At 49.8% G+C, this 26,512-nt stretch overlaps 2 protein-coding genes across 2 annotated transcripts in view; one reads left to right on the plus strand and one right to left on the minus strand.

The window, feature by feature from the left end:
* The window catches only part of LOC133355844 (cytochrome c oxidase subunit 4 isoform 1, mitochondrial-like), a 554,855-nt gene that overhangs the window by 460,013 nt on the left and 68,330 nt on the right, over window positions 1-26,512 (minus strand). The window lies entirely within an intron of this gene.
* LOC133355870 (PAT complex subunit CCDC47-like) overlaps window positions 15,276-26,512 on the plus strand; it is a 26,260-nt gene continuing 15,023 nt past the window's right edge. The window contains exons 1-8 of the mRNA XM_061573282.1: window positions 15,276-15,423; window positions 18,448-18,618; window positions 20,021-20,251; window positions 22,583-22,703; window positions 23,452-23,524; window positions 24,778-24,904; window positions 25,103-25,223; window positions 25,667-25,891. Coding sequence (XP_061429266.1) covers window positions 15,348-15,423; window positions 18,448-18,618; window positions 20,021-20,251; window positions 22,583-22,703; window positions 23,452-23,524; window positions 24,778-24,904; window positions 25,103-25,223; window positions 25,667-25,891 — 1,145 coding nt within the window. The 5' untranslated portion in view covers window positions 15,276-15,347. The remainder of the gene's footprint in view (window positions 15,424-18,447; window positions 18,619-20,020; window positions 20,252-22,582; window positions 22,704-23,451; window positions 23,525-24,777; window positions 24,905-25,102; window positions 25,224-25,666; window positions 25,892-26,512) is intronic.

Here is a 26,512-nt window from a genome sequence, read left to right on the forward strand (position 1 = left end):
ATTGCATGGACGGAAGGTGCATACGCACGATTGGGAACCGGGCGATAAGGCCTGGCTGCATTGTCCACACGCACCGTTGGCTACGTCCCCCAAACTGTTGAGACCATGGAGGGGACCGGTGGAAATTGTGCGGGTTGCACGACCCCAGAGTATACAGATTAAATGGGGAAGACGCCGTTGGTACGTGCACCCCTCCCGACTGAAACCCTACGCGGCGCCGCGTGACCCCGTTTCGTGCCGTGACGACCGGGCGTGTGATGTGTCCGTCGACTCGGGGAGGGATGTGTCGCAGGCTGATCCTCACGTGTCTCCACCTGACCCACCCCCAGGTGTCTCGGACCTGACGGCTGTTGACCGTTGGGAAGCGGAACCCCGCGGCTCGCGCAGAGCCCCGAGGCCTGGCCCATGTCTTCCTGAACTGCCGGCGTCACCGGATGGCCAACCGCGTCTGGTGCCGTACGACGGACCGGCAAGGCGGACTCGGGCTTGGACGCAACACTTTTCATGAGAAAAAAAAGAAAAAAAAATATTTTTTTGTTCAAAACCCGACCTCGCCGCCGTGTCCCCCCCTCTGCCGGGGAAATGTCCCGTTCAAGGGACGCTCGGACATATTGGGACGCTGCACGAGTCGGAGAGAAAGGAAGAGAAAAAGAATAAAGAAATTTTTTTTATTACTCCTTCTGCATACACATTATCGTTGCCACTCGCCGGATTGTACATATTGTTCTTGCTGTGGGTGTGGCGGTTGCTGGTTTTTTGCGGATAGCGGTGTTCATGTTGTGTTGTTATGTTTTTGTTGTTATGTTACGGGGCACACATAAGGGGGAGGGGGTGTTGTATATTTTGTTAGCAGCCGGGTCGGCTGCGAGCTATGTGGTAGGGGGTGATGTAGTGGTGGTGTTGACGTGCGCCGACAGTGATGGATCACGGGGCGCGGGGTTGGGCACGCGATGTGGGCGTGGTATGAACGCGCACGCCGGTGGTGAGGCGTGCTGATACAATCGGGGAAAAGAGGATCGTAGCCAGCGCGCGCAGTGATTGGTCAATAAGATGGGTGCTCTCAGCGACGTCCGCAGGAGGGGTATAAAGGGATACGCGCGAGAGCACTCGTGGTCAGTGTTAACCAGTTGAAGACCGAAGACGGAGTGGAGGAGGTAGTGGCCCGAGACCCCTAGTCCCGCTGTCCTTGTCGGGACCGGGGCCCTGTGTGGCTCGGAGCCGAGACTGGGGAACCCGTAGTCCGACGCCCACGTGGGTCGGGACGGTGGTACCCAGAGCCGAGACGGACACCCCAGCCGGGTGTGTTCCGGAAGGCTACGGGGCGTAAGAGCCCGTGTCAGTATAGCTGAGTGGGTGTTAGTCACCCGAGTAGCTAAGTGGGTGTTAGTCACCCGTGTAGCTGAGTGGGTGTTAGTCACCCGAGTAGCTGAGTGGGTGTTAGTCACCCGAGTAGCTAAGTGGGTGTTAGTCACCCGTGTAGCTGAGTGGGTGTTAGTCACCCGAGTAGCTGAGTGGGTGTTAGTCACCCGAGTAGCTAAGTGGGTGTTAGTCACCCGCGGAGCTGAGTGGGTGTTAGTCACCCAAGGGGCTGGGTGAGTGTTAGTCACCCGTGTAACAGTTTGGTGTCAATAAAAAGAGTGTGCTACCCGTGAAGACGTCTCCCGCCGAGTTACTACTTTACAGAGGCAACAGAACACACTCGTCGATAACGATGATTTTATTTTATTTTATAGAGCGTATTCTTAGGTGTTTTCGGTAAAGTCACGTACCTACGTGACTTTCCCGAAAAAACCTAAGAATATGAATCCTTGCAGTCACGAAAGCTTCAAATCTAGAATTTATAGAGCGTCATTCATGCAATTGCACCCCACAACGCTGCAATAGATATTAGCCAGTCCCTTACACGGACGATACAGAAACAACCCCCCCCCCACCCACCCCCACTTACTTATGAAATAAAAACAACTAAAAAGATGAATTCATAAATAACATTTAAACGATTTCATTTTCGACCCAGAATCGTTGACGATCCATAAACTCGGCGGAAACGGTGATTTTGTTGACATTCGATTGGAAATCCAGTCGCCCATAGGCTTGTGCCGCTAATTAGTGGCGCTGCTGGTGGTGCTTCTGTGTCGGGAAACAATGGTGGGACACGTGGCAGCGTTGACTTTCACTGTTCAAACTCAAACGCTGTGACCTCAATTGGCCAGTCCCTTACACAGACGATACAGACACAAACCCATCACTAACTTAGCAAATGAAAATAACAAAAAAACACGAATACATAAATAACGAGAGAGAAAAACAAATGCACGTGACAGGAAAATGATAATCGCAGAGAAAATAAATCAAAATAAATAAACCCGTTTCGGTCTCCATACCCCAGACCACAATCCCAACATTTCGCCAGATGCAAGGGTGCTTCAAAATTTGTTTAACACTTACACGGGACTATCGTTTCTAATGGAAAAAGAACATGATAACAAATGTATGTTAATAGCTTCAAAAAGTGTAGCTATTAAATCTTCTGCAGGTGGTCTCCAGAAGAGCCCGAATGCGGCACATTTATTGTGGCGTTGTTGCAAATTGTCAGAAGTGTTAAACACATTTTGAAGCACCTTATAACAGGTGAAGCAAACAACGTATCGAGCAATCTTCCTTATTTTAAGTGGTATTATGGCCTTTACGAATGTGCTATGAAGGAGGGCCATGACCCGAAACGTCACATATATATATATTTTTAAATGTAAGAACACACACACACACAGGGCTCCCAAAGCCAACCAACAATCAACGCCCGCCATTCGCCACAAAGTGACAGTGGCGTCACCACGGCGCCTGTGCCAGGCTAGGTGCGCTTTGAGGCCACGTGAGGTGTCGACGGCTCGCTGACAGGAATGTCTCGGGACAGACTCAGCAGGTGCCATGGGTTGGCTGACTGAGATGACCGGTAGATGCACCACCACCTGTGCCCCCTACTGTGCAAACGAACAAGCACACACACACACAAACATGCAGCCAAGCGTGTAACTGTGGCTTTCCCCCGCATCTCCGATATGCACGGTTGGCTACGTACGGTGCGAAAGAAGTTCAACGTACACACGTGCATGACTGTCACGATAAGACACGTGAGCGTCGAAAGCGGTCCACAATTTTGCTTGCATTAACACCGATGCTGCTGGAAAGAAAAAAAACATCACCCTGTTAAGGGACCGTCCATAAATGACATCACGCGATTTTGGACAATTTTTGACCCCCCCCCCCCTCGTCACACGGCGTCACAAAAAGTCAGACCCCCCCCCTCAAATATGACGTCATGAAGCTCTGCCCCCCCAAACCATATTTCCATTTTGAAAATAAAACATGTTTCAAATCGCTTTAAACTATTGGCATTGTTGTACGTATTTAATGTGGCGCGGCACTCTGATGTTGTAGGAGAAAACATTTATTAGAAAGTCTATTTAATTAAGTAAAACGTGTTGTCTATATTTATTTAAAGTTGCGCATTTTGATGTGACGTCACATTTCTCCCCCCCCCCCCCTCGTCACACATCGTCACAAATGTCTGACTCCCCCTCCCCCCTCCCCTAGGTGCGTGACGTCATTTATGGACGGCCCCTAACCTGAATTTTATCCGCCCGGCGCTCCGCTCGTTGTTGTGAGCGTCGCTCCTCTGCCCTGCCTCAGCCACGAATATTCCATCAAGATCATGAAGATCCTCAGATTGTTCATTGCTCACTGTTACCACGGTCTAGGCCACACACTTGGGGTGATTTTTGTCTTTGAAATTGCGGCCACCTAAACTGAGGAACTCCTTATCCCTTCGAGGTCAGCGCTTCCACGACACTGCACATCTTCACATCTCGACTTAGAAAAGTCGTCCGTTTAAAATGTCTTTCGCTCTCTGTTTAGTTATTTTCAAACGCCTTTCTCACTTCTTCTTTCCTTGGTTGATGTTTAACCATTTTCCGCCTTTCCGTGGCATAGCGCCGTGAGACCTTTGTTTAAGGGCGTTTAATTATACACTGGTCTCGATTTAAAGCTTTCGTGACTGCAGGGATTCATCTTCTTGGTTCTTTCGGTAAAGTCACGTAGAAGGGAAGTAATAAAATAATAAAAATAAAACATAATAAAACAATTCTCACGACGTTTCGGCCACAACGCAAGCAGCAGTCTGAATGAAACAGCACACGAGCTTGGAGCATATATATATAAGCTGGGCGCATTGACAAAGGAATTTGCATATCAAAAGGAATTTAGCATATTTATGGGAAATGCAGGAATGTGATTAGTACTGCATATGCATGTGCATTATGCAGGATTTACAGCATCAAAGGGAGCTGCAGTTACTGCTGCTGCAGCAGTTGCTGCTGCTGCAGTTGCTGCTGCTGCTGCAGTTGCTGCTGCTGCTGCAGTTGCTGCTGCTGCTGCAGTTGCTGCTGCTGCTGCAGTTACTGCTGCTGCTGCACTTGCTGCTGCTGCACTTGCTGCTGCTGCTGCAGTTGCTGCCTTATCCATTTTAATATAACACTATGTATTATTCTACCCACCCTAATGTGTATCATACTGCTATATGTTTACTGTACAATTACGACACCATACATTACTCTGCACATTGCACCATGCCAGTGAGTGGAACGCAGTCTGAAAGTCACCGTTAACGTGAACACAATCAGTTAAGATCCGAAATGGTTTATTACGTCCTTCCAATGATTGCTAAGCCAGAATCCATCTTCTCGGTTGAAATTGTCTCTGTGTTTGTATATTTGGATCGCCTCATGAACGAATCTCTCATGATAGCCAGATGGCTTGCAGAGAACCTCTGTCTTGGAGAAGTCAATGTCATGTGAGCCCACTGAATTGTAACAGTGATCTGCCACGGCTGAGGTGTTTGTCCTACCGTGTTTCAGGTCTGCCTTATGTTCACGGATGCGGTCCGAGACATGTCGTTTGGTTTCTCCAATGTAATGTAACTGCTGTAATGTAACTGCTACCACAGAGGCAACTTAGTTTGTAGACGCCAGGGTCTACAAACTAAGTTGCCTCTGTGGTAGCAGTTACATTGGAGAAACCAAACGACATGTCTCGGACCGCATCCGTGAACATAAGGCAGACCTGAAACACGGTAGGACAAACACCTCAGCCGTGGCAGATCACTGTTACAATTCAGTGGGCTCACATGACATTGACTTCTCCAAGACAGAGGTTCTCTGCAAGCCATCTGGCTATCATGAGAGATTCGTTCATGAGGCGATCCACATATACAAACACAGAGACAAATTCAACCGAGAAGATGGATTCTGGCTTAGCAATCATTGGAAGGACGTAATAAACCATTTCGGATCTTAACTGATTGTGTTCACGTTAACGGTGACTTTCAGACTGCGTTCCACTCACTGGCATGGTGCAGTGTGCAGAGTAATGTATGGTGTCGTAATTGTACAGTAAACATATAGCAGTATGATACACATTAGGGTGGGTAGAATAATACATAGTGTTATATTAAAATGGATAAGGCAGCAACTGCAGCAGCAGCAGCAAGTGCAGCAGCAGCAAGTGCAGCAGCAGCAGTAACTGCAGCAGCAGCAGCAACTGCAGCAGCAGCAGAAACTGCAGCAGCAGCAACTGCTGCAGCAGCAGTAACTGCAGCTCCCTTTGATGCTGTTAATCCTGCATAATGCACATGCATATGCAGTACTAATCACATTCCTGCATTTCCCATAAATATGCTAAATTCCTTTTGATATGCAAATTCCTTTGTCAATGCGCCCAGCTTATATATATGCTCCAAGCTCGTGTGCTGTTTCATTCAGACTCTGTCGCCTCGACGGACCTGGTTTTCACCTGATGACGGCTGCTTGCGTTGTGGCCGAAACGTCGTGAGAATTGTTTTATTATGTTTTATTTTTATTATTTTATTTCTTCCCTTCTACGTGACTTTACCAAAAGAACCAAGAAGATATACACTGGTCAACAACAACAAAAATCTTTTTTTTCTGGCCTGGACTTTTGCAGCTGATTCCAAATCTGATCTCAGATTTGCTTTATCACATCTCATTTTATGCTATCGGCATACCCCATTTTCATTGATTTTACCCGAAATTAACTCTGTCACTTATGATTGCAAGTTGTTGCGAGTCAGTGACTGCTTTAGTGTTAAAATATGGTGCTGTATTTTTAGGATAGTGTGTTTATAATATAATTTTATGTAGATATCCACATTTATTTAATATTTTTCTTCTGCAGTTTTTATTGAAAATGCAATATTTGATATCTCAAAAACCTGATGTGATAGACAAAAACTGATGCCAGATTTGGAATCAGCACCCCAAAAGTACCTTAAAACCGTTGGAATACCTTATGCCAGAAAAATTGTGTTGAGCAGTGTTATTAACGTGATCTGCTTTATTTCCTGCCTTCTGCCCTACCCGTGCCATGCACTGTGCAGGTGTAGAGGTGATAGCTTCTCATTATTCGGGGACCTACGGTACGGCGTTGCCTCCCTCGGTTAACGGTCGGGGTCAGGGAGAGGTGAGAGCGGATCGTAATCACAGATTCCCGCCAGACAAACGGCCAAGGGTCACGTGAGGGGAAGAGGATCATGACGACAGATTGGGAAGAACCAATCAGAAGGGTCCACAAAGCAGCGTTGTGATTGGACAAGCCCAGCCACGAACCAGTATAAAAGCCAGAGGCGCTGAGAGCTCCGGCTCAGTTCTCCCCACACGAAGACCAAAGCCCGGGCTGAAGAAGATAGGACCCTGGACCAAGCCTTGTAGCCCTTCTGAGGCCTGAGGCTCAGTGTTCCAGTGGTCAGGGGAGAATAGGTCCTGGATAGGCAGGCCCTGGGTCCCAGCCTTCTAGCCCTTCTAAGGGTTGAGGTTCTGTGTGACCAGAGGTCAGGGACCCACCGAGCCAGCGGTGGGTCAGTTAGCCTCCTCTAGGTCCCAGCCGGAGGACGCTAGGTGATGCGGGTAGACTCGTGTGTAGGTCCCGCCAAGTCCGGAGGTTGTACCTCCTCAGGTTAACGGGTAAGGGGACCGTATACCCCATTGTGTGTTAGGGACCGTGCCGAAGAAAGACAATAAACAGTGTGTGCCTCAAAGGAGTTTTTTCGTCCGTGATTCAAGACACTACACAGGTATCGGAATGAGAATATTTAATTATACTGGAGGAATCCGAATGAGCTATGAAACTGAATTTCACAGATGTCCAGGAGGGGCGCGGGATCAGAACGTTACAGCAATATAGAAAAACACGATACGAGTGCAAAGTTTCAATTTCATTTGTTAGGTATATAACCCTGTGAGCCATGCGGCTCTTGACTCGGGTGCAACTGCAACAAAACAAAAACATGAACAAGAAACATCTTAAAGTGACTACACGCAACAGAAAAATCCTGGAAAAAACAGCAAAGTCTTCCAGAAAAACGCCGGAATTCAACGCTGTGTGCTAAAAATCCCAGTGAGATGCAAGTCAAACAATAACAACCATAAGACAATGTAGATTAAAGTTATCAGGCTAACTCTGTACTACAACAAACAAACATGGCTAAACCAAAACGTTTTCAAAATCACTATAATACAGCTATAAAAACAATCTAACAGTGATCATAGGAACTGATTCAAATTTAACAATAAACGATATACATAACATGTGTAGAGGTGATACGCGCTGGGATTAGGGATCGTATGCCAGCGCGTAATGATTGGCTGTGTAGGTGGTGACGCGCGCTGACGGTGGAGGATCAGGGGTCAGCGCGGGGTCGTGGGTTACGGGGTACTGATTGGCTGTGGGCCCGTGACGCGCTGAGAGGGAGTGATCGGGTGGCAGCGCGGTGTGATTGGTAGAGGAGTGTTAACACGCGCTGGGAAAACGGATCGTAGAGAGAGTGCGTCGTGATTGGTTCACTAGGGAACGATGCTCACGTCGACGTCCGGATCAGCTCCGTCTCTCGTGAGCAGGGGCTATAAAAGGGGATGCACACAGGCGTAAGGGCAGTATGTAACCAGCGAAGAATGAAGACGGGGATGAAGACCTAGGGCCCTGCGGTACCTAGTCCCGCTGTCCTAACGGGACCGGGACTCTGTGTAACCCAGAGGCGAGTGTAGTGTGTGTAGCCAGAGGCATAGAGTCTACACGAGCCGAATGTATTGTGTGTAGCCAGAGGCATAGGGTCTACACGAGTCAAGTGTATTGTGTGTAGCCAGAGGCATAGGGTCTACACGAGTCAAGTGTATTGTGTGTAGCCAGAGGCATAGGGTCTACACGAGTCAAGTGTATTGGGTGTAGTCAGAACCATAGAGTCTACACGAGTTAAGTGGAGTGTGTAGTCGGAAGAAAGGAGACCACACGTTGTATTGTGAACGTAAAGATTTAATAAAAGTGTGTTACCCGTCAAGAAGTTCCTGCCGTCAATTCAAATACTTCACATGTATGACCAAACTTTGCAGCCATAGTTGGCCGCATGAGTCACTCCATAACAGCAGGAGCATCAAACTAAACTTTGTTTTTTCTTAACAGGTAAAGTCCACTGAGGTACAGTATTAACTTGTATTTCAAATGTGACCTTGCCAAAAACGATAGCTCAACAAAGTGGCTTATCACGCTTTAGGAGGCCCATAACTTAACCACCACCACCCACACTAATAAATCCACAACGCCCCTAAATGCGTGACTGGTTCGCAGCCATCGAGGCGAATTTTAAAACACTTATTTTGAAACGTTTATGCACGATAGGGGAACGGTGGCAGAGCAGTTACCACACCGATGCTCTGTGCTAACTTTTTTTCGCGGCACAAATACACACTACCCAGGGAATGTTTTGCGAGAAGAGCCTAGCCTACTGCTGCCTAAGTGCCCAGTCACTCAAATGTCCTGCCACGTACCTCGAAGCTATACTCACCGCGTCGCACGGACGCTGTGAGAGTGGGAGGGAGAAGGACGAGATAAAACTTTACCTATCACTGCCTCGTAGCAGCACTCGCTGGCATCACACGGATGCTGCGAGTGGCTCGAGGAGGCAGGACGGCAGGGAGTGGGTCTTGTTGGCCCAGATGTTGAAGACAAGAGACCGAAAATGGTCCCGGGCTACTCTTTTTAAATCCTTTATATTAAGTTCGCGTGCTTGCGTGCTTGCTTGCTTAGGACCGTGCAAATCTTTCGGTCGTTTTTTAACCCACTTCCCGTGATCCAATCGAGCTGACATTTTCCACACAGACTCGTTGTGCCAGACAATTATTGTTCGTGAAAAAAAATTCCCAAAATGTTACACTTTTTAGGCAAAAAAAAATATTTTACATATATTCAAATAGAACTAATTCATGGCTTTGGCTGAACGTCAGAGTGTAAGAGCCCAGATCGTAACCCCTCCACAGGCCGTGGCGGAGTAACGCAGTTGGTAGCGCCCTCGCTTCCCATGCCAAAGGTCGCGGGATCGATCCCCGCGTCCTCCACAGGCGAATATATTTTTAAATCCTTTATATTAAGTTCGCTGCCACGCATATAAAGGATTTATAGTGAAAAACTTTGTTTTTACGGGTTATACTTATTAAATCCTTTATATTAAGTTTGCTTGCTTGCTTAGGACCGTGCAAATCTTTCGGTCGTTTTTTAACCCACTTCCCGTGATCCAATCGAGCTGACATTTTCCACACAGACTCGTTGTGCGTGACAATTAATGTTCGTGAAAATTTTTTTCCAAAATTTTACACTTTTTAGGACAAAAATATTATATTTAATTACCAATTGCTTAATGGTGCAATGCAATCATCTGACTCATAGGTGGCAGCCATCTCAAGCCAGAGGACGAGAGGACTCTAGCCGCCACGCATATAAAGGATTTATAGTGAAAAACTTTGTTTTTACTGGTTATACTTATTATCCCCTTAACTTGAAAAGCACGGGGTGACGTCGTACCGCGCGGCCAATCGTGTGCTTACCTGTGGTCGTTGCGCCCTTGCACATTCTACATGCAGTCCCGTGGTGGTTGCCGATGCTGCCCATGGTCCATTCATATTCATTAACTCTGACCTCCTGGTCAGCTCTTCTTGCCTAATATTCCACCCTCAGCCTCTCCCAATGTCGTGAATGACTCACTGTGGCTGGCCCAGTGAATCTTTTTGCGCCCATACAATTTTAAGCCAACTCAGGGGCACCGCAATGTGACCTGTCCTGCGAGGATCGGCCAATCTCCTGGCACCGGGAAACCGTGGGATTTTCCTCCTAGGGACCCTTCGGATGAAAACTGTTTGCGCCAGGTGATCCCCCGCCAGGACACTACGTGTGTGCGCTGCGTGTGGGTGCCCAGTGTGTGCTCAGTGTGTATGTGTGTGTGCTGCGTGTGTGTGATCAGTGTGTGTGTGTGTGCTGCGTGTGTGTGTGCTGCATGTGTGTGCCCAGTGTGTGTGTGTGCTCAGTGTGTGTGTGCTGCGTGTGTGTGCTGCGTGTGGGTGCTCAGTGTGTGTGTGCTGCATGTGTGTGCTGCGTGTGTGCTCAGTGTGTGTGTGTGTGTGCTGCGTGTGTGTGTGTGCTGCATGTGTGTGCTCAGTGTGTGCGCTGCGTGTGTGTGCTCAGTGTGTGCGCTGCGTGTGGGTGCCCAGTGTGTGTGCTCAGTGTGTGTATGTGCTGCGTGTGTTTGTGTGCTGCATGTGGGTGCCCAGTGTGTGTGTGTGTGTGCTGCATGTGTGTGCTGCATGTGTGTGCTCAGTGTAGGTGCTGCATGTGTGTGGTCAGGGTGTGTGTGTGTGCTGCGTGTGTGTGTGTGCTGCATGTGTAATATCTTCAATTATGGCGGGAGACGAGTTGATGGGGCAGCACTCTTTATTCACAACGGTTGCACACGTAACAGTCCCAACCGGGATAACACCTATGTCACACGTGCCTGACTCGGCCACGTACTCCGTCTTCCCCGTGGGGTACGCGCACCTATCTCTGCCTCGACTCAGGCTCTCCGGCTACGCTCTCCCCACGGGGAGCTATCAGACCCCTACGCGCACTCGGCTCGGGTCGTACTCAGTCTCTCCCGTAGGGTACGCGTGCCTACCTCTGCCTAGACTCAGGCTCTCTGGCCACGCTCTCCCTACGGGGAGCTATCAGACCCCTCTTGTCAGACTACGGGTCTCGACCACTGGGCTACACAGCCCGAGCCCTTACAAGGGCGTCGGCCAGTGAATCCCAAGGCCTCGCCTCTGAGCCTCTCAGAACCCCGGCCCGTACAAGGGCAGCGGGGCTAGGGGTCCCAGGGCCTATCTCTTCCTCCGTCTTCTGTCTTCACTGGTTACCAACTCCCCGAGTGCCCGCGCGCACCGCCTTACATAGCCCTCCACTCCCGAGGGGGCGGAGCCTATGCGGACCGCGATGTGAGCACCCACTCGATGTAACCAATCACCACGCGCTGCCTCACGATCCCTCCTGCCAGCGCGTATCACCACTACACATGTGTGTGCTCAGTGTGTGCGCTGCGTGTGGGTGCCCAGTGTGTGTGCTCAGTGTGTGTATGTGCTGCGTGTGTGTGTGTGCTGCATGTGTGTGCTCAGTGTAGGCGCTGCATGTGTGTGCTCAGTGTGTGTGTGTGTGCTGCGTGTGTGTGTGTGCTGCATGTGTGTGCTCAGTGTGTGCGCTGCGTGTGGGTGCCCAGTGTGTGTGCTCAGTGTGTGTGTGTGCTGCGTGTGTGCTGCATGTGTGTGCTCAGTGTGTGTGTGTGTGCGCTCCGTGTGTGTGTGCTGCATGTGTGTGCTCAGTGTGTGTGCTGCGTGTGTGTGTGCTGCGTGTGTGTGCTGCGTGTGTGTGTGCTGCATGTGTGTGCCCAGTGTGTGCGCTGTGTGTGTGTGCTCAGCGTGTGTGTGTATGCTGCATGTGTGTGCTCAGTGTGTGCGCTGCGTGTGTGTGCTCAGTGTGTGTGCTCAGCGTGGGGCCAGGGGGGAGTCGCGGCACTGGCTGAGTTGCTCCATGGCCGTGGCACCGCAAATTTTCGCACGGGAGATTCGGACTGCCCTTGAAAGCTGTGCGGGTGCCGCAAGAGGCGAGTAGGAGCCCCGTAAGCTCTCTGCAAAGAGATGGCGGCAGTGACGGACTGGGACTACGAAATGGGCCCAAGCAAATTTAGTTAAACGCACAGTGGGCCCACATTGCCGTGCGATCTCATTTGGGCCCATTTTGGGGGACTGGGTCTGATACAAAAAATTGCGCCGGTGAGGAAGGATCTTTTGGGCTGCCGAATACGGCGGGCGCTTAATGCCAACTGTGAGGGTAAATAAGCAACGAGGTGTACACATTGGAGCTAATGAAATATTAAAATAACAATTTTGCATTTTTTTCCCACACAGACCGGCCCACCGACCCTGGTTCGCAGTGGCTGTTAGCTGCCTCGAAGGCAGTGTTCTTCATTGCAAGATCCGCAAGCCACTGGGGGCCCCTGGTGGCCTTAAGAGCGACCCCCCGACTACACCGCATGTGAAGACACCCATTGCAGGCGGTGTGACGGCCCTCACACTGGCGATGTCCTATCGGCGAAAGTAACCCGCGCTGTGAGCTATTACTGTGGCCACAGCAGCAAGGGTTGGTGAATCACGCACTCAAATGTTGTGAAACTCCGTTCCACGCGGGCGTCGATTATCAGAATTGATTTGAATAGATGGTGCTTCTGTGAAGTTCCACCCAGCCCACAGAAGCCACGGGGAAGTGAGTAGCTGTCAGGTGAGCTGGCAGCAATGATCCCCATCGTATTTCGGATATATATATGGCTGCATTAATACAAGAACAATTCAAGAATTAAGTGACGAAGAATATACTGTCTGTACAAATTTTAAATGAATATTAACTGAAAGTTCTGAACTTTGTCTGGTACCCGAATGTTAATCAAATGCTTCAGGGTACCCATATACAAATATATTGAAGAAATAACGACTAATATTTAAACAGTAACCCACGAATGATAGCGATCCAAGCCTATGAATATATTTATTTAACCGAACACCACGACAATTAAGAGTATGTGATCTCTCACTGCAATATGTTAACGCTAACATTCGTGAAGCATATCTGCAGTCACTGCACATTCGCCAGCCAATAGGGTAGCAGGCTCAGAACCGTGGCGTTAGCAGATATTTTCACCAGACACATGACGACCTTTGGAAGTGTTTTCCCTGGCTGTAGGTTGCCAGGCTGTATCTGTGTCCTATTTTTTTTTTGTTTAATCTGTGTCTTGTGTGTTTGCCGAGCGAACTCAGATGCCGAGCAAACACACACGTGCATAAAAAATGCTTATGCACGCATCCAGGGTCAGGGCTAAACGGCACAGCAGCTTTTACACTAGTTCACGATGTTGCTTATACTAAACTAAAGTTTACCAGGTAAGGCCCCACTGAGCGATATATCCCTTTTTCATAAGCGATTTGGCCACAAATGATAGCTCAACGAAGTGGCTTATCTCGTGGAAATTCATAGCAGCCAAATACTCTTCAACGCGTGACGTCGATTTTCAATGTGGAGGGGAAATAACGGAGGCTCCGGAGAAACATCCAAGCGACCACGGGGAGTGAGAGAGACGCACAAACTTCAAATATACAGCAGCAGGCATCCGGGTCGGGACTGAACTCACGGCCTCCTGCATACTAGGCGAGGCAGTTAACATCTCGCAAAAATCCCAATTGCTGGACTGTCCAGGTCAAACGCACATTAATGTGAATAAGGGTCATTGCCCAAAACGTCGGATATAATATTTTTCTATTAAGGCCACAGTGTTATTAACACTGTGTTGAGTGTTTTGATCATCATTTGTCAATTTATTTTCTTTCTCACAAGGCTTGTTATAAAATCAGAACACGATACTATCATCGTCATCATCGTCATCACTCAGAATATTCCGTGAAAAATCCCATGGATCACACCCAGACCAATGCTGTCTTTTATTTCAAGATTCTGGCAGAATAACCGCTTCGGTTTTCTGGAACGCTGACAAGAGTCATACCGAGGGCTTCATTGCATGGATTGTTCTTTCCTCCTGCACCTCCGATTACCACGGTTGGCAACGTACGGTGCGAAAGAAGTTCAACATGCATACATGGTGATGATGTTGATGATGTTGACGATGATGTTGACGTTGATGGTGAGGATGATGTCAATGATGTTGATGATGGTGATAATGTTGATAATGATGGTGATCCTAGCGATCTAGATTGAAATTGTTTTTCTTTAGAACTACTTTTTGTGTTCGTTTGTTGTCCTTCTCCCGCACGTCAGATTAGCACGGTTGGCTACGTACGGTGCAAAGGAAGTTCAACATACATACATCTAACCACACAAAATATTAAAGAGTGATCAAAACACTGATGATAACTAGCATCATCAGACGGATAGCCAAATCTGGCATAATACAGGTTTTTATTTACGCGATCTAACCCAAAAAAACCAGTATTATGCATCTCATACCTGTCAACCCGATGATGTCCCCGTATTCTTGTACAGGGAAATTGAGTTTTTAGGTCCATACCGTGTACAGCCGTTTCAATACGGGCACAACAAAATTGTCTTTGTGTGTCTCCCTTGTGATGGGACTTTGTAGGATGAACGTTGAGATTTATAAGGGGACGGGGTGACCAGTAAGGTATAAATTGTTCTGTCACAAGGTAGGCAGTGACAATGGGTTGACAGGTATTCCATCTCAATCAGTGTTCTTAACTAATTGTCAGAGGGGGCAACGGGGGGGGGGGCAATTATGCCGATAAGGGATCATCAGTGTGAGGGCCACCACACGTTTGAAACCATTGTTGGGTTTGACGGCACAATGATGATGTTGGGTGGTGGGGTGGGAGGTGTTTTCACATTTGTGTATTGTTAGCCAGCACGGGGCCTTGGCAATGAAGAACACCGGCCTCGAGTAAGGACTCACACCAGCTGTGTGTGTGTGCCGTAGCACACTCGCGGCATCGTCACAGGTGTGCTGCTCTCGCAGAAAATATTCAGAATTGCAGAACGCCGCTGTCCGCTAGCTTGGGCGGGCGAATTCTCTCCTCCGTGCCGTTCTTGCGACCAGTCCGCGTGATGAAGTGATCTGTTCTGCAGGCAGCCGCGAACGTTGTCAAGCAAACCTCGCGTTTATTTGTGAATCGCCGCGTTATCGTCGCCGCTGTTTGAAAAGAGGAGAGGGAGTAGGAGGGGGACATGAAAGGATCGGAATGTTTGGGGATGGGGTGAGGGTTAGGGGGGGGTATGGTGGTGGTGGAGGGGGGGTTTGGCAAGCGAGAGTACAAATTTCCGTGCGTGCAGCAAATGAGTTGTCAGTCAGTCACTGCCCTCCCTCTGGTGTGTGACCCCGACCGAGTCACCACACGTACAGGAACGCAATGGCCGTGTCCGCGGCGATACCACTGCTGCTGATGCTGCTGTCTGCATTCAGCTGCATACGCGCGCAAGCCCAAGGTAACCCAACCACATTGTCCGTGTTCAGTTCGGTTGGTTCTTCAGGCGCTGCGATGTGACCCAGCGGCAGCACGTTCGCACGGTTCGAACCACATGGCCGCCCCTCCTCCCCGGTTAATATTGCGGTGTGTTAAAAAGAGCCCGTGAAAGTTATTTGGCCATTGTGTGCCGACGTGTAATGATTAGTATAATAGACTTGCGAACGAATTAAGAGGCCCCCTGTTCGATTTGATCTCCCGGCGTGCCACTTGACTCAAGCGAGATGTTAACTCCCTCGCCTGGTACGCAGTAGGGTCGGGGGTTTGATCCCGACCCTGACGTCTGTTGCATATTTGGAGTTTACATGTTCCCCCCGTGATCATGTGGATTTCTTTCTCCGGGTCCTTCCGTTTATACCTCCAGATTTAGAGTCGGCACGCGTTTGGAGAATTTGACTGCTGTAGATGTCCACGTGATGATGATGAGCCACTTCGTTGAGCTATCATTTGTAGCCAGGTGGCTTCTGAAAAATAGCTATTCAGTTTCAGTTTCATTTATTAGGTATAGCCCTGTGAGCCATTCGGCTCTTGAATCGGGTGCAACCGCAACAAACCAAAAACATAAACATGAACAAGAAAACATCTTAAAGTGACTATGCGCAAACAGAAACATCCAAGAAAGAACTGCAAAGTCTTCCAGAAAAAAAAGCACCGTACACCATATCGCTCAATGGGCCTTAAGTGGTAAAATTTAAATTGTTTAGTTTTGTATTTTATAGCATTCATATCTTTGATCTTGCTAGATAATGGAACAAGCCAAGGAGCGAACAAAGCACGCCGTGCGTGAGTCGCTCGCCTGTCGATCCGAATTATCCACATTTCATTTGCCAAAACGAGAGCTCAAAACGTTGTGTGTACGTTGAACTTCTTTCGCACCGCACGTAGCCAACCGTGCGAATCGGAGGTGCGGGGGAAGGACAACAAACTAAACGATTCGAAAGAATTTATTTTTATTTTTTATTGATCAGACCTCGACTATTGTTTGGCATTTGGCTCCTGAACAAATTTTCTGCTGCTGTCACGTACAACAAAATATGCGAAGGTCGTGCGACGATTAGTTCGGGGGTGAGGGAGGGGGGGCACGGGGGGCACGGGACCACAACCGAGAGAAATAGTGAAAGAAAACGGTGGAAACGAAGACGCGACAAGGGAGATTAGACGGGGAGGGGGGGGGTTGCAGGAAGCCCAAATAAGACCTGTTTGGTGGGAAACTAAAGAAAGGTTTTGAGGGACTTGTGGAAGGTTCCAGACGGTGGGGAGTGAGTGCGTTACTGAGTTGGGTTGTTACTGGGGGTGTGTGTCACTGGGAGTCTGTTGTTGGGGAGCGGTAGCGCTGTGCGCTACGAACCCGGCGGCCCGAGTTCGATTCCCGCCCACGGCCAACGCCGGTGACGATTATCTGAATAGGTCCTGGGCCTCCCCTAGGTCGACTCAGCCTGAAATGAGCAGCTGGTGCGATGTGTGAAAACATCGCCGCCGGGGAGACAAAGGCGGCCCGGCGTGGTTGCTGGCCACCCACCGCCCTCGTGCGCCGTGCCGGCCTTCATAGCTGCTACTCGCTAACAGCACTTGCCCCAACAGTCTGTCAAGGCTATATGGGGGGAGGGGGACCTTTGTCTTTGTTACTGGAACAATCGAGTCCCCTTACTATCAGAAGCGGCTCGTGTGCACAACTCACCCCGTTTCAAATCGAACTGGGGGAGGTTCACGGCACCGCCGCATTCGCGCTCCTGTACACGATGCACCCTCTGCAAACTTTGTTTTGAACTCTCAGCCCCTGGGGTCAGGGCTGATGCTGACAGCTGCGGTTTTCTGATGGGCGCCGCCGGGCGCCGCCAAGCGCCAATGCCCAATAGTGCTCCTCTGCGTGAGCGAAAGATGTCGGAAGAGGCCTGGCCTGGATTTTGAGTTTGTTTTGTTATTTTGTTCGTAACCTGTATCTGCATTGTAAGCTGACCGCAGATAATTGATGTGCCGGGTGGTGTTGGCGGCTACGCACGTGGCTGCCTGGAATCCAGCGATGTTGATGCAGCGAGGGTTGATGGATCACCGCACAGATGATCGGGAACTTCTCTTTTGCGTGAATTCTGTGTGTTTATGTTGAACTTCGTTCGTACCGTACGTAGCCGACCGTGATAATCGGAGGTGCGGTGGAAGGACAACAAACTAAACGCAAAAAGCAATTCTAAAGAAATTCGTTTTCAAGACAGGTGCCGTAGCCTGGCCCTGCCATGAGAAGGCAGTCCAGCAAAAATGTTGACTCCACCTGTTCCATCTGTACGGGATAGAGCGTTTCTCCCTCGCTTGCGTGAGTTTTCTTGGGGTAGCTCCGGTTTCCTCCCAATATGATTGGCCCTATAACACACTAATATGCAGAGGACCTGCAGAGCTTGGGCAACTGTTGGTTGCAAGCTCATCACGTGGCTGCCTTCCCTCTCGCCCGTGGGCGCCTCGGTGGCGAAATGTTAACTACCTCTTCTGGTATACAGGAGATCGTTGGTTAGATCCCAACCACCGACGCCTGTATATTTGGAGCTTGCGTGTGTCGCGTAGATTTTTCTCTGGGTCCTCCAGTTTTTCCCTCCACATTTAGAATCAACATCACGCATTTAGAATATTTGGCTGTTATAAATAACATTTTTTATTATTTACCCTCTCAGTTGGCATTAAGTCCCGCATATTCGGCAGCCCCAAAGATCCTTCCTCACCGGTCAAATTAGTTGTTTTGTTTAAGGACCCAGCCCCGAATGGGCCAAATGAGTTCGCGCGGCAAAAAAAATCACACCGCAACATCTGGCTAAGTCCGTAGGCCCGAATATGTATCCGCGTGTGGTTTTCTTTTCTTTCTTACGAACGCCTCGGCCTGATTTTCTTTTAGTTTGTTTAACCCCCCCCCCCCCCCCCCCCAGTCCGTCACTGTCTCTCCCCACTCCTGTCCTCCACCCGCCGTGACCCGTCGCCAATTTTTGCCCCCAACCGGGAGCAGGGCCGACCTGCGGGGCCCCGCCACAGATCTCGCACGGCCACGTGGTGAAACCCAAGGGGTCGTACGCCGCGCAGGAGGAGGCGCAGTACGAGTGTGACGACGGATACACGCTCCACGGACCGCGGGCCTTCTGCAGCGGCCAGGGGTGGTCGCACACGCCCAGCTGTGACAGTGAGTGGGGGGCGGCGATAGGTGTACCGCACACTCAACAGCAGCAGTATAGCCACACACGCCCAGGTGTGATGGTGAGTGGTGGAAGGGGGGTGGAATAGGTGTACCGCACACACACACAGCAGCCTATAGCCACAGATGTCCCGTTGTGAGGGTGAGTGGATAGGTGTACCGCACACACACACATGCACAGAAACCCAGAGCCACACACGCCCAGGTGTGATGGTGAGTGGTGGGAGGGGGGTGGGAATATGTGTACCGCACACACACACAGCAGCCTATAGCCACAGATGTCCCGTTGCGAGGGTGAGTGGATAGGTGTACCGCACACACACACATGCACAGAAACCCAGAGCCACACACGCCCAGGTGTGATGGTGAGTGGTGGGAGGGGGGTGGGAATATGTGTACCGCACACACACACAGCAGCCTATAGCCACAGATGTCCCGTTGCGAGGGTGAGTGGATAGGTGTACCGCACACACACACATGCACAGAAACCCAGAGCCACACACGCCCAGGTGTGATGGTGAGTGGTGGGAGGGGGGTGGGAATATGTGTACCGCACACACACACAGCAGCCTATAGCCACAGATGTCCCGTTGCGAGGGTGAGTGGATAGGTGTACCGCACACACACACATGCACAGAAACCCAGAGCCACACACGCCCAGGTGTGATGGTGAGTGGTGGGAGGGGGGTAGGTGTACCGCACACACACACAGCAGCCTATAGCCACAGATGTCCCGTTGTGAGGGTGAGTGGATAGGTGTACTGCACACACACACATGCACAGAAACCCAGAGCCACACACGCCGAGGTCAGGGCTGCCCAGAGGTCCCTGGAAGCCCGGTGGCTGGAGGCACGGGGCAGTTTGCGAGATTGGGGGGCCCCCTTATTTATTGAGGCCTGTGGTAAATTGAGTGAGGCCTGTGGTAACCTGAGTGAGGCCATGGTAAATTGAGTGAGGCCATGGTAAATTGAGTGAGGCCCATGGTAACCTGAGTGAGGCCTGTGGTAAATTGAGTGAGGCCTGTGGTAACCTGAGTGAGGCCATGGTAAATTGAGTGAGGCCATGGTAAATTGAGTGAGGCTCATGGTAACCTGAGTGAGGCCTGTGGTGAATTTAGTGAGGCCTATGGTAACCTGAGTGAGGCCCGTGGTGAAATGAGTGAAGCCCATGGTCAGTTTAGTGAAGCCCGTGATAAACTGAGTGAGGCCATGGTAAATTGAGAGAGGCCCGTGGTCAATCGAGTAAGGTCTGTGGTAATATTGAGTGAGGCCCGTGGTAAACTGAGCGACGCCTCTGGTAAAACGGCCCATTTGGCCAAAAAACCTTCCAGCCTTGCCGAGCGCCGCGGCTCTCCGTTGTTTTGCTGCTGCCCCCCCACCCCCCCTTCCAGTGCCGTGCAAGGTGACCTCAAACGATCTGGAGGCCCACTCGCTGGAGATGGCCGCCGAATCGCAGCAGTTCCGCCGGGGTTCGTCCATCTCGCGCCTCTTCAAGGCCACCACGTACAAGATCCCGCCGGGGGAGATGGCCAACTTCGCGTGCCGCAAGAAGAGCGTCGCCGTGGGCCCGCTGAGCGCCATATGCCTGCAGGGCTCCCTCGAGCTGCCGTTCTGCGAACCCGGTACGGCGTCGGCAAGGACGAGGAGGGCCTACGAGGTGGTTGGAAGGAGGAGAGGGGAAGGGAGATGATGGAGGCTGGGGCAGGCGGTAGGCGAGCGAATGGGGTGTGGGATAGGAGGAGGGCCGGGTTGGGACATTCTGCCGGATGTTTTTGGGTAATATAATAGTCATTTTAATTTCTTAAGCGCCTTTAAACAATCGTTCTCAGGGCGCTATACCATGGAAAGGCCGATATAGTTTAACGTCAACCAAGGAAAGAGGAAGTGAGAAAGACGTTTGAAAAGAACTTGGGGACCCGGCTTATATTCTCTGCGGCGTGGCTGGCTCCACCCTTGGCCACGACCACAAACCAGAATCCTCGAGCAGGATCTGGACCCCGACCACGTGACCCCCCTAGCCCCCACTTGGGGCCCCTTTGTAGACTTAGCCGGTCACGTGTCCTCTCGGGTCAACCAGAGTGCCATGGCCTTTAGTGACCCCATTCCTACGGCCGGCACTCCTACACCCTATCCTGTCGGGTTGGCACTGCACGCAGTGGCGGCTCCTGCAAAATCTCTCAGGGGGGGGCAAATGTCTGGATGATTGATAAGGATAAGGTCCACCCATGCAATGGATAAATTAACAGCTTAAGCATGTAAAGGCAACTTCACTTCTTTAATATTAATGAAAAATAAAGTGACTCTTACAACACATCTTGTTTGTTTCTATACTCACTATTAAAACAAACCACTCAAGTTTATTTTATTAAAGATTCCACTAGGTGGCGATAAATTATATTGTTGGATGAAACGTGCTTACGTATGATGACGTTAGCACGTATGATGACGTAAGCACGTTAGTGCAAGCCCTCCCGGAAGCCATAGAGAATGCATTGGAGCGCCCGCCGTTCGAAAAAAAACATCTTTGAATGTAAGTCTATGGGGCCACTCGGGGCGATTCTCAGCCGGAGTGAAATCGCCCAAAAAGAGGCGGTACTCCACAGAACGTGACATGACGCTGATTGGACTATATCCAGAGGCACAGTGACGGCTAGCGTGACTCTGTGGTTGAATGACATTGGTGGTGCGTCGCCCAATCGCCCTAATGAAGAAACCGCCACTGACTGCACGTCAAGCGTGATGCCATCCAGCGCTATGAATCAGCGCACACCGAGACCCTCTAGGACTGGTACTACACAGTGACATTCCGCGATGTCACTACACTACTACTACTACAGAAATCGTGAACAAAATATATTTACATAACATTTTTTGTCATTCATTAAAACTAGTTTGTTGTCATCTTCTTGGTTCTTTCGGTAAAGTCACGTAGAAGGGAAGTAATAAAATAATAAAAATAAAACATAATAAAATAATTCTCACGACGTTTCGGCTACAACGCAAGCAGCCGGCTGCTACAACGCTGCTTGCGTTGTAGCCGAAACGTCGTGAGAATTATTTTATTATGTTTTATTTTTATTATTTTATTACTTCCCTTCTACGTGACTTTACCGAAAGAACCAAGAAGATGAATTTCTGCAGTCACGAAAGCTTTAAATCGAAATTTAGTTTGTTGTCTTTCCCCCGCACCTCCGATTAACATGGTTGGCTACGTATGCACCGTACGTAGAAGTTGAACGTACATACAATAACATATTCATAACAGGCGACTTTTTGGGCAACGGCTCTTCTTCTGAGCACCATGTTAATTGAGGTTGAGTTTTGTTATTTATGTTTGCGCACCACTGCCAATGCAGCAACAGCAGCAGCAGCGGCACCGCCTAAATCATTTATTTATTTTAACTAAGATAATGTTTTCCGTTGCAGTCGTTGGTTAACGGGCTTTGACAATGAACCCACAGGGGGTTAAATTTCGATTGAAAGCTTTCGTGACTGCAGGGATTCATCTTCTTGGTTCTTTCGGTAAAGTCACGTAGAAGGGAAGTAATAAAATAATAAAAATAAAACATAATAAAATAATTCTCACGACGTTTCGGCCACAACACAAGCAGCCGTCCTCAGGTGAAGACCAGGTCTGTCGAGGCGACAGAGTCTAAAAGAAAACACCACCACGCTTGGAGCGTCTATTTAAGCTGGGTTGGAAGGGGGGGGGGAAATGCGCATTGGCAAAATAATCTGCATATCAAGAGGAATTTAGCATATTTATGGGTAATGCAGGAATGCGATTAGTATTATTTGTTATGCAGGATTAGCATTTCACAAATAACACTAATCGTATTCCTGCATTTCCCATAACCTGGTCGAAACCGCGGGGCCCCTGGTCACTGTTCAGTAAGACCCCCCCCCCCCCCCCACTTTGTCTCGCCGTGCGGTGCCGCTCGTGAAACGCACAGAATCGTGTCGCAGGCTGGAGGTGGCGCACGGAAAGCTCGTGATGTCTGAGGACACGGTGCGTCACAACCACAGCGCCGGCCTTGCCTGCGACACGGGCTACGAGGGCTACAGCAAGATCTCGTAAGTAGTGACGGCGCCAGGCCTCGTATAAGTCGCGCACGCACAGGGCTGCCGGCGTCGCTTGCCATTACGTTGGTCAACAGCACGATATGCGCAGCACAGTCTTGCAAACGAACAACAACAACAACTAAGTGGTGGTGCCAGGCTATGTGCACTTTAAGGCTACGTGAAGTGTCAAACGCCCGCTGGCAGGAGGTCATGGTACAAACCCAGGTGCCATGGGTTGGTCGACTGAGATGATTGGCCGATGTACCACCTGTGCTTCCTACTTTGCAAACGAACACACACACGGACATGCAGCCAAGCGTGTAACTTTGACCATCTCCCGCACATCGCCAGCACGGTCACATACAAGATCGCCTGCCTCTGCCACCATGCCTTCACATCTGCCTGCCCCCCGTACCTCTCTTCATTATTGACGACTTGCAGCTCAGCACACGGCAGATGCCTGCGCAGCGCGACTCACGACCTCCTCTTGATACCAAGATCCAGGACGGCCACGTCTATGCGTCGCTTCTCGGTGGCAGCCCCAACAGTCTGGAATGCCGTCACCCCTCTGCACATTCGCAGCATCGCCGCAATCGTCTCCTTCAATAGACACTTAAAAACTCACCTCCATGACCACGCTTTCGAGTGACTCTGAGCTTGGCTCCGCGCCTCTGAGTTGCGGCTGTTAGGTCTGCAAAATCGCGTGACGTCATTTATGGACGGTCCCTTTGAGCCTTTGTGCGTGTGTGCGCCGCTGCAGGTGCAAGGCTGGGGTGTGGGAACCCACCCCCGTGTGCTGCGCCCGTCCTGCGGCAGCGGTGGCCAACGGACAGGTAATTAATCACTCGCTCACTCGCTCGCTCGCTCAAACGATTTAAAAATATATATTTTAACCAGGTTAAGGCCAGCTTAGCCGCGATTTTAGAGCTCTTTTTTACACGCTTTCTTTTAACTCACTCTGTCTGTTGTTGTTGTTGTCGTTGTTGTATCCTCAAATATTGTAACTCAATTTTAACCCACTTCCCAATGTGGTATCGACTGCAAACTTGGTATACTTATGTCATACTGATGACAATGCTATATTCTATCATAAAAAAAAAACATTAATTTTAAAACATTCTTTTACACGTATAATAATATTAACTCACTTTGTCTGTTGTTGTATCCTCAAATCTTGTAACTCAATTTTAATCCACTTCCCAATGTGGCATTTACTGCAAACTTGGTATACTTATGTCATACTGATGACAATACTATATTCTATAATAAAAAAATATATTTTTTAACATTAGTTTTTATATGTTATGTTTCGGCTTGGTTCTAATTGTCCACGCTCAACTAACGTTGCGTGTAATTGGCCACGGTCCCTTACGTTATGGCAAGCTTCGGGGCCACTTCCTGGAGTCGTGGAGTTCTTCCATTACGAGTACATTTCATAAAAGCGTGTTTTTAAAAAAAAGTTTTTTTTAATATTACTTATTTTGTTGGAAGCAAACCCGGCTATCGCAAACTGATAGCTCAACGAAGTGCCTCATCATCATCGCGTGGTTATTTTAAATAATAATAATTTACATGTATTCGTAAGGCGCCTTCCACTAATGTCTCAAGGCTCCTTATAAGAATAAGTACAAGGACAGGCCAAGAAAGAAGGAGAAGCTAAATAGAATAAACGAACTGAAGAAGATGTGGTTTTCGACGAGACTTAAAAGCATCCACATTATCGGATGAACGAATTTCCAACGGCAGGGAATTCCACAACCGTGGCGCAGACGCAGCAAGTGGCCACTCACCCCATGAATGCAGCCGGGATTGAGGCACGCACAGAAGGACGCAGTCTACAGACCTTGACGCGAGTTGATTCTAAATTTGGGGGGGTGGGGGGGTGGGGGGGGGTGGGGCGGAGGAGAAAAATCCGCGCGACCACGGGGAGAGAGACACGCAAACTCCGAATATCAGAATCAGAATGTTTGCTAATACTGCAGGAATCCGATGAGCGAAAAAGCTCATTTTCACCGATATCCAGCACAACAGGTGCAAGTCCCGTCGCAACTCACGTCGTATCCTCAACCCCTGACCTTGTGTTCAGGTGAAAGTGAACAGGGAGACGCTGACGGCTGAGCTGGCCTGCTCCACTGGGTTCGAGCCGGTCAAGGGTCAGCAGGTCGCGTGCCGGTCGGGCGCCTTCGACACGAAGGCGTTCGCTTGCAAGGAGCGTGAGTGGAGCGCTCACGGTGTTGTGCTGCGTTACACCCGCAGAACGCACACAATCTTACAACACTGACGATGTTGTGCTGCCTTACACCCACAGAACGCACACAATACTACAACGCTCACGGTGTTGTGCTGCGTTACACCCGCAGAACGCACACAATCTTACAACAATGACGATGTTGTGCTGTCTGTGAGTGCAGGTAAGTGCGACCCGCGCGCCAGCGACTACCCGCACGTGAAGAGTCTGGACAAGGGCAAGGACGGCTTCACGTACACGGTGAAGTGCAAGAGCGACCACGCGGCCTTCGTTCCCACCGTGCGGTGAGCGGTGGTGGGCTTGGGTTGGGGGGAACGCGGCCCGGCGCACGCATGGACTGATGCACGCGCAGAACGCGTGCGCCCGCACAGAACACACACACGCGGAGAACACACACACACACGGAGAACACACACACACGGAGAACACACAGAGAACACACACAGAAAACACACTGAACAGAACACAGGACACACAGAGAGAACACAAAAAACACACAGAGAACACAAGACACGGAGAGAACACAAAAACACACACACACAGAACACAAACACACACACAGAACACACACACAAAACAAACACACACAGAAGACAAACACACATAATACAAAACACACAAAACACACAGAACACCACAACACAAACACTGGAGGCAGCGCTTCGAGGTGCGTTCGCGTAACTCCCACCCCCCTCCCCCCGTGGTTGTTGTTGTTGCTGCTGCGAAGGTGCGAACAGGGCACGATGGTGCCCGCTCCCTACTGCTGCTCGTCCACCCACCGCATCCCCCACGGCTCGGTGGGTGTCGGCCAGGGCCACGGCAACGTGCACGCCAACATCACCTGCGAGCCGGGCTACCACCCTCCGCAAGAGACGCACGTGCTCTGCGTGAACGGAGAGTGGCCCGCGGGCAGAATCAAGTGCGACAAGGTCACAGGTGCGGTGGGGTCAAGGTTCACAGGTGTGGTGGGGTCAAGGTTCACAGGTGTGGCGGGGTCAAGGTTCACAGGTGTGGTGGGGTCAAGGTCAAAGGTGTGGTGGGGTCAAGGTTCACAGGTGTGGTGGGGTCAAGGTCACAGGTGTGGTGGGGTCAAGGTTCACAGGTGCGGTGGGGTCAAGGTCACAGGTGTGGTGGGGTCAAGGTCACACTTTTATTTAGCTCGCCCTGTTGTCCACTTGCTGTACATCCTTTCGAATCTTTGACGCGTTAAAATACCTTCGGATCTACGAAGCCACTAACGAGCTGAAATGCTGCACACGCGGATTCGCGGTTGTCGCCTGCCGTGTGACGATTCAAGATTTCATTTAAATAACCTGGGTCCAGTGTCCCGACGATCCCGGGCCCTCTTTGTGTTTTTGACCTAAATTTTGACCTTAATTTTGACCAAAATTTTGACCAAAATTTTGACCAAAAATTTGATCTAATTTTTTATCTTAATTTTGACCTAAATGTTTTCAAATATATATTGGAATTATCCAGACAATAAAATGTACTCTTGTTATTGTCTGGATAGAGATGTTCAAAATTAATATGGACGTATAGAAATTATTATTGTCAAGATTAACATGAAAAA

This window comes from Lethenteron reissneri, chromosome 52, assembly GCF_015708825.2.
Source record: "Lethenteron reissneri isolate LAM-NWPU_2019-01 chromosome 52, ASM1570882v1, whole genome shotgun sequence".
NCBI lineage: Eukaryota > Metazoa > Chordata > Hyperoartia > Petromyzontiformes > Petromyzontidae > Lethenteron > Lethenteron reissneri.